At 52.0% G+C, this 10,972-nt stretch overlaps 1 protein-coding gene across 1 annotated transcript; it reads left to right on the top strand.

The window, feature by feature from the left end:
• Positions 1-2,264: 2,264 nt before the first annotated feature.
• On the top strand, positions 2,265-6,726 carry TFF1 (trefoil factor 1). The gene is made up of 3 exons (XM_002685124.5): positions 2,265-2,405; positions 5,950-6,096; positions 6,535-6,726. Exons 1-3 carry the CDS (start codon positions 2,321-2,323, stop codon positions 6,540-6,542), a joined length of 240 nt encoding a protein of 79 aa, XP_002685170.2. The 5' UTR covers positions 2,265-2,320; the 3' UTR covers positions 6,543-6,726.
• Positions 6,727-10,972: the final 4,246 nt, after the last annotated feature.

Raw genomic sequence — 10,972 nt, 5'->3', positions numbered from 1 at the left:
CGGCGATAGAGAACTTTATCCCCAAAGCAGGAAGATCTGCTAGGCATGCAAAACCAGGGGCATCCTCCACCCCAGAACCCTAGCACAAGAGGATGGCAGGTTAGATCAGGCTCCAGCTCCCTCAGGGTCCATCCACTTTGTTTTCCAGTAAGAAAAGTTAAACCCAGAGGACTTAAACTATTTATACAAGATGACACGACCCCTTAGCAGAGCAACACTCAATTCAGTGCATTGTCTTCTTCAACAAGTGGTCATTAAAAAAAAAATAGAACCATAAATTGTCCTATGATTCTGCGATCTTATTTAGCCTTGTCTTCTAGGAGTCTTGGAGTCATTGCTGCAAGTCTGAGAGGGCCTGAGAGTGACACGGGCTCTGCCAGCCGTACCACCTACACGGGAGGTCAAAGTCGTACATGCACAAGGAGTGATTAACAAACGGCCATGTATCCTGCACATTGCGCCTCTCCTGAAGACCTTGTCTTGGGATTGGCAGCCGGAGCCAGGTGGGTGGGCTGGGGGTGAGCCTTACTCAGAACGTGGCTGCCCGGGTTCTGACTCCACTCCCCTCCCAGAGGGACCACCAGGGCAAGCTTACCAGGTCACCCAAGAAAAATCAGTCTCACTCCAAGGCTTGACTGTTTCCCCAGAGCCTAATCTTTCAGTGAAGAGAAAACATTTCTCCTATATTCATTCATTCATTCGTCAACAGGCATTTATTGAATCAGGTACCCCAGGTGCTTGTCCACCTGAGCACACCAAGTAGGTGAAGCCCTGTGTGTCACGGCCCTTCTGCTCTGCTGGAGGGCTGGGAGAGGATCCGGTAAATAACAAGCCCAGGATGCAAGCAAATCCCTGTGCCCCTTAGAAGGTAGTGAGAACTGCAGGGCAGGAAGGGCCAGAGCAGGGAGGGACCTGGGACACGGGGGCTAGAGGAGACCCTTTGGGTGCAGAGTCGAGGAGGCCGCACTTGGAGGAACCGAGCAAGGGAGCCCCTCCCAGATGCGGTCTCCCGCTTAAGGGAGAGCCCGATACGTCATCAGCGTCACGTCAGCTCTTATACACACAACCTCTCTGTGAAAAGGACTCCATTGTAAAGGAAAAAACAAAGCAAAAAAATGTATTAATTAGTTTTTAAGATTTGTTGCTGCTTAGTCTATAAGTCGTGTCCAACTTTTGCAACCCCATGGACTGTAACCTGCCAGGCTCCTCTGTCCATGGGATTTCCCAGGCAAGAAAACTGGAGTGGGTTACCATTTCTTCTCCAGGGGATCTTCCCAATCCAGGGAGGGATTGAACTTGTGTCTCCTGCATTGGCAGGCATACTCTTTACCACTGAGCCACAAGAGAAACCCGATTTTTAAGATAAATCATCTTAAATAATTTTGAAGAAAAATAAGGTAATTTATCCTTAATTAATTAAGATAAATAAGTAAAAATGCTCCTACAATGCCACAGTGTAAGTAGGAGGTTGAACATACGTGAGTTTTCAATGTGGATGCCAGCAGGAAAGGGGCCCCTCAAGACAAGGCCAGGTCAAAGAGCCTATGGGTGCTTTGCGCATGCACCAGTTTCCCAGGGGAAAGTCTGACAAGACAAACGAATGGGGAACAGAAGTTTGAAGTCCAGCTCCTAGTATTTTCTGCTCTTCTTGTCTGGGCACAGCTGTTCCATGAGACATGAATCCTGAAAATCGTCGGAAACAGCTTCACGCCCACTTGAAAAGGACCACATCCATCCGGGGGAGCCTCACCTGTCCCCTGTCCTTCCCTGAACCCCTGTGGGGGAAGCCAATGGCCACTGCTGACCCTGTGTCTGGCATGGTGTGGGCGTCTCTCCCTATGAGTCACCCTCAAGTAAGTGTGCTGTTGACTTAGTAGGACCACTGTAGGGGAAGCCCATGGCCTCTGCTGACCCTGTGCCCAGCGTGGTGTGGGTGTCTCTCTCTGAATCACCATCCCGTGAGTATGCTGTTTGCTTAGCAGGAGGGTCTCTGAATAGCTCAGGCACTGGATGAGGTTGTGACCAGGGAGACTCCCACAGGATAAGAGAGGAACTTTCTGAATCTCCAATCCTTCAACCATGATGACTGCACGATAATGCATTATTCTCTATCAGCAAACCTGCCAGTTTGGCTTGGCCGCGTTTGGGAAACACCTTTTAATCAATGGAGATTACTTGGAATGAAAGGTTTCGGGGCCCTCCTTAGGCAAACGTAATCTGGCCCTCTGTAGAAAGCAAACAGAGCCTGGGGTATAAGATCGAGGGCCAGGACCCACTCTCATCCTGGATCGCGGGCCCCGCTGGACAGAGAAGGAAGGTCATGGCCACTATGGAGCCCAAGGTGATCTGCGTGGTGGTGCTGGTCTTATCGCTGGCTCTCAGCAGCCTGGCTCAGGGCGAGACCGGTAAGACAGCCCCTTCCTGCTCTGTAATGGGCACGCTGGGCAGAGGCCCACCTCTGGGGGCAGTCAGGGCTTCATAATGTACTTTTGAGCCAAGTGCTGTTTTGTGCCAGGAGCTGTTCTAGGCCCTGGAGAGATTTTTGGATGGCAGAATACGTAGAGGACAGGGGGAGGGTAGAGGGGCCGGTGGAAGCGTTGGAAACTGGGTTAAGAGAGCAGTAATGGCTGTCTTCAGTTGTTCAGTCGCTAAGTCACATCCAGCTTCTTGCGACCCCACGGACAGCAGCACGCCAGGCTCCTCTGTCCTCCACTAGCTCCTGTAGTGGTAGTGTTAGTCACTCAGTCGTGTCCGACTCTGCAATACCACGGACTGTAGTCTGCCAGGCTCCTCTGCCAGTGCGATTCTCCAGGCAGGAATACTCGAGTGGATTGCCATTCCCTTCTCCAGAGGATCTTCCCAACCCAGGGATCGACCCCAGGTCTCCTGCACTGAAGGCAGATTCTTGACCATTTGAGCTACAGGGACGACCTCCTGAGGTTTGCTCAAATTCATGTCCGTTGAGTTGGTGACACTATCTAACGATTGAACTGGCATCGCCTGCATTGGTAGGCAAATTCTTTACCACAGAGCCACCAGGAAAGCCCTGTCTTCAGAACCGCTGCTAGAACATACTACTGCTTTTTAAGTAACATATTTCAAAGAGCTGTCTTTAATGTCGGGAATAAGAATAGCTCTTCCAAATGTCCGAGCCAAACTCTGCCCCCTGGGGCTGGACCCACTCAAGGTCCACATAAACGTCCAAGAGCCTATTCTGAGGGTTGCCGTCTCTGGGGACCCCTCCAACAGGTTCCGTGGGCTCCTGGGCCCCCTGCTCTGTGGAACCCAGACCCTGTCCCACTGGTGTATGTGTCCTGTCTGGCTAGTCCATGGGCATCACCAAGGAGGGACTTAAGGCGGGAGGTCCCACTGCCTCCTCTGAATTGTCTGTCTCAAATCCTTTATCTGCACAAAGGGGTCAGTCTTCAGCTTTAGAGGGTTGTCACAAAATTAAGTGGTATTCGGGAAAAGCTACAAAGTGCCATATAAACATTATTTATTACTGGTAGATATATTTTTAAATGGAGGGGGCAGGAGAAGAATTTTCCAAAGTTTTTGGAATGAGGATTCCCATAGAGGTTTGAAGGGAGGTAAAGAACGGTTCCCATGTGTCTCTGGGCTCCTTCCAAGGATCTCACGACTCAGGAACAGAGGATCAGGCATGGGGGTTCAGGGGAGGGGGCCCCACAGTCTAAGATAAGGAGGAGGGAGTGGGCTGGACCTGAAAGGAGGTATGACCTGCTGTGGGGATGGAGGAGGTGGTCTGTGCCTGGCCACCCATACCCACTGGCCTGTCTGCATCTTCCCTGCCAGCCTAGTGCCTAGCTCTGCCCACTGCACAGCCTGGCTCCAGGAGGCTGTGCAGCCCAGCCCTGTTCCCCACCATCCAGGCTGCTGCTGGCTGCCCACTGGCCCTGCCCTAGGGCCCAAGGTTCAGCCTTTCTGTGTGGATCTCACAGGTCAGCCATCCTGTGACAACGGAAAACTCCATCCAGTTGTAGTGAAGCTACTGCTGCTGCTGCTAAGTCACTTCAGTTGTGTCTGACTCTGTGCGACCCCCAGAGACAGCAGCCCACCAGGCTCCCCTGTCCCTGGGATTCTCCAGGCAAGAACACTGGAGTGGGTTGCCATTTCCTTCTCCAATGCATGAAAGTGAAAAGTGAAAGTGAAGTCACTTAGTCATGTCCGACTCCTAGCGACCTCATGGACTGCAGCCTACCAGGCTCGTCCATCCATGGGCTTTTCCAGGCAAGAGTCCTGGAGTGGGGTGCCAGTGTAAGCGTAGCCTTGGATGGAAGTCATTTCCGTCTAGTCCTGTTATGCAACAGAAAGTGGTGGGCAAGGTAGACTCCTGTGGACAGAACCCTTGGACACCTTCAGTTCCTATTTAGGATAGCAGCTGGTACGGCGGGGGCGGTGGGGGGGATCAGGTTACCCAGAAAAGTAGCCCCTCCCCCTCCTCTAGGGAGAGAAAGGACATGAGAACTGTGGTCCCAGCTCTGCACACACAGCCCGTCTTGACCTTTCCCACCACCCTGCCCAGTGGAGTGGGTGCTAACCACCTTTGCTCTATGTCAAGACAGAAGCCCTACAAAGACCAGGTTGTGTGATGTGCTCTGACTTAGGACACTCAGCTGGACTCCATGGGGGCAAATGCGGCCTCCTGCCCCTCAGTCTAGGAGAGGCCCTGCATCTACCTGTCTTTGACTGGATTGTCTTTTAGAACGAGCGTGATGCCCTAGGTCAAGGAGAGCCCGTGACAACATCTGCTCTGGACCTCGGTCCTGCCCTCCTCTCTGACTCTCTTCCCTGTTCTGTTAGGGCTCCTTCCCTCCCCGTCTCTTTATCACCCACACTCCTAACCCCTCGTTGCACATCCCTCTAGCCCCAGGAACACTCTTGCCTGGGAGTGAATGGAGCACCTGCACAGCCAGCCCTCCCTCTGGAATCCGGATGATGGCCTTCATCCATGGGCACTCCAAGACCAGCTGTGGAGAAGAGCCCCCCGTTCTCCATTCCCACCCCCAAGAGAGAGAAGGGGCTTCAGACTCTTCTGCCCCTGCCTCAATCTGTCCACTACCAGATCTGAGCGGCACTCTTTCTCAGAGTCCCAAGTCCAGACCCGACGTGTCTAGCTGCCCATCTCCCCTGCATGTTCTGTGCCTTGGGTCAATGGCCTCACGGACCTGGCTAGAGCATCTGAGTGGCTCCCTTTGCTCTAGAGCTGCAATGATCCGCTCCCAGCCCTCAGCCTGCCTTCCCCGAATCGCCCCACCCGCGCCTCCCCCTTTACCTGGAACACACCTTGCTCTCTCTCCTCTCCACCTTTGAACACTCTGCTCTCTCTCTCCTTGGAATACATATTGCCTCATTCTTACCTGGCCAACCTCCTCCAACAGGAAGCCCTCTTCACTTTGTTCAGTCTGTAGTCAATCACCCCTGCTGGGCTTGCCCTGTGGCTGACTGTACTGTGCTGTTTTGTATGTTTATTTGGCTTCCTTCTCCATCAGACTGTTAGCTTCTCAACAACAGCTTCTCTGTTATCAATTTCCGGGTCCCTGTTACCCAGCACGGGGCCTGGCGTGAACTTGATCTTTGAGGGGATAAAAAGATTCCTGTCTGTGTCCCGTGCTAGCTCCAGTTTCTAGCACCCACAAACAGTGCTCAACAGATATTTACTTATCTAGCGACTAAAGTTTAATAATTGTTCATTGACATTAACGAGCACATGGGTAAATTGCCTGTGTAGGTGCAAAGTCTGTGAATCTCAGACGCTGCATTGGTCCTGAGTTTCAGGGTTTCCTCGCCAGCAAGTGAGCTCTGGGTCTCCATGGACTGCTCGTCTGATGGATGATTTAACTGGGGAAGGAAGCAAAGTGGAGGGTGGGTCATAACAGGGAAGGAGTCCGCCCATGACTTGCTTTCACCTTGTGGCCCATATCCTTTCAGGGACGTGTCAGGTGGAACCCCATCAAAGACGGAATTGCGGTCACCCCGGCATCACGGCTAAGGAGTGCAAAGAAAAAGGCTGTTGCTTTGACAACACAGTCCGTGGAGTCCCGTGGTGCTTCTACACTGAGCTCATGGGGGAGGAAGGTAGGGCCTTGTCGACCCCACAGAGTCTGAATACACGGGACCATGGGACCCAATACAAGTTGCCAGCTGTGTTTTTACCCAGAGTAATGCCTTGGGGTGACGAGGAAGATGTAGTTTTGCCTAAATCCATGTGAATCCAGGGCTGGGGGATGGAAAGATCTGAAACACCTGTTTGGTGGGACACCCTACTTTTCCTGGCTTTTCTTCACATGTCTAACCATAAATCTGTGAAGAGCTGTCCTTGGTAATGCTTCATGGCTCACTTGGGGTTGGGGGCTTGGAAAGAGTGACAATTACGATACAAAGACCATCCTTGTTTTCTAAATTTTTCTAAATTTTCCCAGTGATGTTTTTAAGTAAATTCTCTGTGATTATTTAAAAGTGAAAGAAAATACTTATTCTCACGAATCTCTTCTCTTGGACACTTCACCCTTGCAGCGTGCTAGTTTTAGATACTTTTCTGGTGGAAATGGCATTGGAGTGAGAAGGACGTCTGCCTGGTGCCAGGGACTCAGCTCCATCGCTGGCCGGATATCTTGGGGTCCTATGAACCTGAACTCCCTGCCTGGATTGACTGCTCAGATTCTTTGTATTCCAAATTAGCCTAAAAATTAAAAGAGATGAATGTTCCTCTCTGCTTGAACTTCTTGTAAAAACATAAACAATTTTCTCTTCTTTGAAAGAGAAATGAGATACTTGTGCCTCTGGGTTCTCGCTGTGGATTACACATTAACTCAGGCTATCTTGGGTCAGACGAGAAAGTGGCTTGTAACATTGTTAGGTGGTCTCGGTGGACGTCAGTCATCGGGGTCTGTGCACCAGACCATCAGGTTAAAAAGCCTCAGAGAATCAACGTGAGCCCACACCCTTGTCAAATCATGAAAACAGGCTCCAATTCTATCACATTCTTTGCATATTCATTGTGGTAACAAAAATTGCCTTGCAATTTCTTCACGTCCCTCACACAGAAACTGACTTAGGAGATAAAACCCACAGCCAAGTGCCTGAACATACTCATAATAAAAACAATTGAGGAGGACAGCATGAGTTGACCCCTTGAGGAAACTCCCCCACCCACCTGGCTCCCCAAACTTGAGCTCCGAGTTGGAAAATAGGACAAAAGGGAAGGGTCGAGAGTCCCCAGTGACCCCTCATCACCGACATAAGCAAGATAGAAGGGAGCCAATCGGACCTGACTGGACCTGAGCAGACGCGCCCACCCAGGTGGGCAGTGCTGCCTGAGCAGCCTCTGGTGCCCCCAGCCCCACTTGCTCAGTGGGAAGAAGAAAAACACCCCCCACCTCCCATCCACCCTGGGCAGTCAGCCCTGCTCCAGGGAGCTCAGCCCAGCCAGTCCCGCTCCTGGACACCTCCCCTCCCAGGAGCTTGATCCTGGGGTCCCGGGAGCCCTGGGAGCACTCTGGACCTCCACAGCCAGCTGGTTCCCGGGAAGTAGGGGCAGTGCTCTTGGCGTGACTAGTTGTTTTCAAATTTACCAGAAGAGCTGTCGCCCACCCTCAGCCCTGGCCACCAGGGCAAGCAAGCACAGATGTCCTGGGGCCAGGACACTCGTGAAACAGTCAAGGTGGGGCCCCCAGCACATGCACCCATCAGCAGGCGTGTGCCTGTGTGCCGTGAGGATCACTGTAGCCTTCCTTCACTGGAGAACGTGCAGAAACATGTTGGCTGTTTTTCCTTTTAATCTGTAGCATCTCTGGTCTTTTTCAACATCTTTGCCTGCTGCTGCTGCTGCTGCTAAGTCGCTTCTTTGCCTGCTAGCAAGAGGTAAAAACCAACTAATCAGTTGGCCCCTTTGGAAATGCAGTGTGTGATTGTAAATTATGCAGCTTCTGTAGGTAATACTGCGGTCCCTGGGGGTGAATAGCCAATCTCCTCCTCCTCTCCCTCCCCCACTTTCCTGCCCCTCTTTAGAGTTGATTGGATGATGGGGAGTGGACCAAGCACCCACAGCTGTGGAGTGAGGGAGCCTTTTGGGTTTCCACTGGCCTATCTGGGACCTCGTCAGACCCTTCTTGAGGCCCAGCTGGTCCGCCCCAGCTCCTTGTGCTCCCTACATCCCCCAGCTCCTGAGAGAAGGGCTTTCTCCCAGGACACAGCAGGCCCATTTCCCCGTGACTACTATCCATTATTTCCCTCTTTCTTCCCTGACCTCACCCTATAAAGAACAATGGAAAGACTCACTTTCCCAACCTTTCTTTCAGTTAGAAGCAGGGCTCCTTTCTGGCCCATGAAGCAAAAGGGGGCTCTGGGGAAAGGCTTTACCCCTTGGTGAGAGGAGAGCTCCCTCTAGCTGTCCTGGACGGCCTCTGCAGCCTGTCTTTGGATGCTGTGTGATATGAGGGTGTGATGCAATGCTTCAGGCAGCCATTCTGTGATAATGAGGAAAAGTCACAGGACTGGAAACTTGTTATCCCTGAAATGCTGACTTGGCCCCAGCATCACCCATCCACAGACTTCATGTTAAGTAAATCTGAATATTCTTATGGATTAAACCAACGCTGGTTGAGTATTCTCTTCCTTGTCAGTGCTTTACCAAGACCTGTGTATTCCCTGTACCTTACAGCAATGAGCCTTCATCCCAGATACCATGGATAGAGGCAAATTCTCACCAAAGGTAAATGTCCTCATCCAGTCCTTCAGCCTGGGTTCTTCTTCTATTAAAGGAACGTGGGCAATCCGCTCTCTCCAGCACATCTAGTGTTTCATTAACTTTTCATTGAACCATCTGCCTGTCTCAGGCTCTCATGAGGAACCTTAGGCTCAGAATCAGGAGTGATCAGGAGCAAAGGGAGATGCGTGTGAGGAGAAATTAAAGGCATTTCTTTAGTTTTCAAAGCAAACCCCACTACAAATGTTATCTCACTCTGATCTTCATCCCTGTTTTGGAAGCTGAGAAACATTTAATAACTCGCCCAAGTGAGCAGACACACAGATCAGACTGGCACATCAGATTCTTGTAAAATGGAGAGCCTCCTGAATCCAAGTTTACTAATTTCAAAGATGTAATGAATAGAGAGCCAAGAATGGGGCCTGGGACATGACCTGGGCACACTCCTTTCCCCAGGCACAGCACCGTGTGGGTTGCACCACTTTCCAGGGGGCCGTGATGCACAGATTGGGGGTCCTTGACCCTAAGTGCTCCTGCAGTCAGGATTTCCGGCAGGAAAGTGCCTTCCTTCTGGCATATACGCCAGACTGTGGAGCAGAGGCCAGGTGATAGGAGGCCAGCTGGGTCTCCTGCCCGCTGAGGAAGTGAATGACGGAGGGCTAGTGCCTTCAACCACCACCCCCGTCCACTCCCACCATGTTACACAGAAAAAACCTGAGGTCTGTGAGCCACGATGGCTGGACCCTTCCTCTGGTGTCTGCCTGCATGGATGTGTGATTTCGAGGCTCTATCATCTGGACACCAAGCCTCTCTGGCTCACCAGTGTGAGGAATACAAAGTGGGGGACTCCTGCAGAGGCACCCCCACAGGGCCCAGCCCCATGCACGGGCAGGAAAGAGGATTCCACTTGGCTCCTGTCACACTGTCCTCCCCAAGAATCACAAAATCCATAAGAATTCTGACAGTGGAGGCAGCTGATGGAGGCAGCTGAGAGCAGGCACCCAGACAGCACATCGGGAGGACTTGTCAGAATAGACGCAGGATGCTCTGGGAAACCAGGTGTCCTTAGAAGGTGATCAAGCCCATGCCTGCCTGTGCTGTCCAGCCTCTGCTGTCTGGGAGGTCCCAGTGTGTCCAGTGCTCAGTGAGGCTGTGCAAGGAGGGAGGCAGGAGCTGAGGTGTCACGTGTTTCCTATGTTCACAGCCAGGATGGGGGAGACGAGGGAGGAGATGGGGGGCGGGGGGCAGAACAGGGTGAGGTCCCATGAGAGTGAAATATCTTCTCACCACTGCGAAGGATTGTAAAGAAGTGACCACAACTCACAGGGATCGGCCTGCCCCTGTGACCCCTCCCATCATGGTCCCCCATCATCTGCCTCTCCTATCATGCACCCACCTGCACACTCCGCCCCATGAAGGTGATTGGTTGGTCCCAGGGAGGGAAGTCTGGGTTTCCCGGGAGCCTGGGCCACTGCCCCGCCCCACACCTTGCTGCAGCCAGGAGTCCACGGCCAGGGAAGCAGAGCTGACAGCAGGTCTTAGGAGCAATGGGCGCCTTCTCACAGCCAATGTGGAGGCCTTGAAGCATCCGGTGGTGGTGGGAAAAGTGCAGGCTGCTTGATAAAGTGCCTGAATGAAAACAGCCCTGCTGATAAGGCACAAGGAGCCTTTAACAGTTTGGGGACCTTCTCACATGCATGCACACACGCATGTGTGCACACATACAGACACAGAAACACACAGCTTTAAAAGGGTCTGTGCGCCTCCCACCCCCAACCTTGGACACTGGTTGGGGACAAGCTCTCTGCGCCTCAGACCCACTGGATTTCTGCCAGAGGAGGGAAGGCCACCTTACTATTTTCTACATCTGAACACGTCACTTGTTAGTGGGAAGTTTTATGTTTTCTCTTTGTTTTTCAAGATAGGCCTTCAACTCAAGAACAGTACAACGGAATGATGTGTCTGTGTAGTTTTCTTGGCTTTTGCACATGTGAAACTATGAGGCTAACTGGCCGATCAGCATGGCTGAGTGACATCCTATATGCTGCCCTTTCCCTCCATCCTGGAAACCGCCAACTCGGGGAACTTTCTAGAACTTTCCATGTCCTTGAAGAGCTTCGGATGAAAGTTTAGGAAGTCTCTCATGGGAGAGATTCATGTTTGGTGGGGGGAAGTTGGGGGTCTTCTGGTGGACAACTGGGGTGGGCAGGGGTCGTCTCTGTCAGTGGAATGGGTAACAGTGTATAA

Source organism: Bos taurus, chromosome 1 (genome assembly GCF_002263795.3).
Source record: "Bos taurus isolate L1 Dominette 01449 registration number 42190680 breed Hereford chromosome 1, ARS-UCD2.0, whole genome shotgun sequence".
NCBI lineage: Eukaryota > Metazoa > Chordata > Mammalia > Artiodactyla > Bovidae > Bos > Bos taurus.
This window is presented reverse-complemented; position numbering and strand designations above follow the sequence as displayed.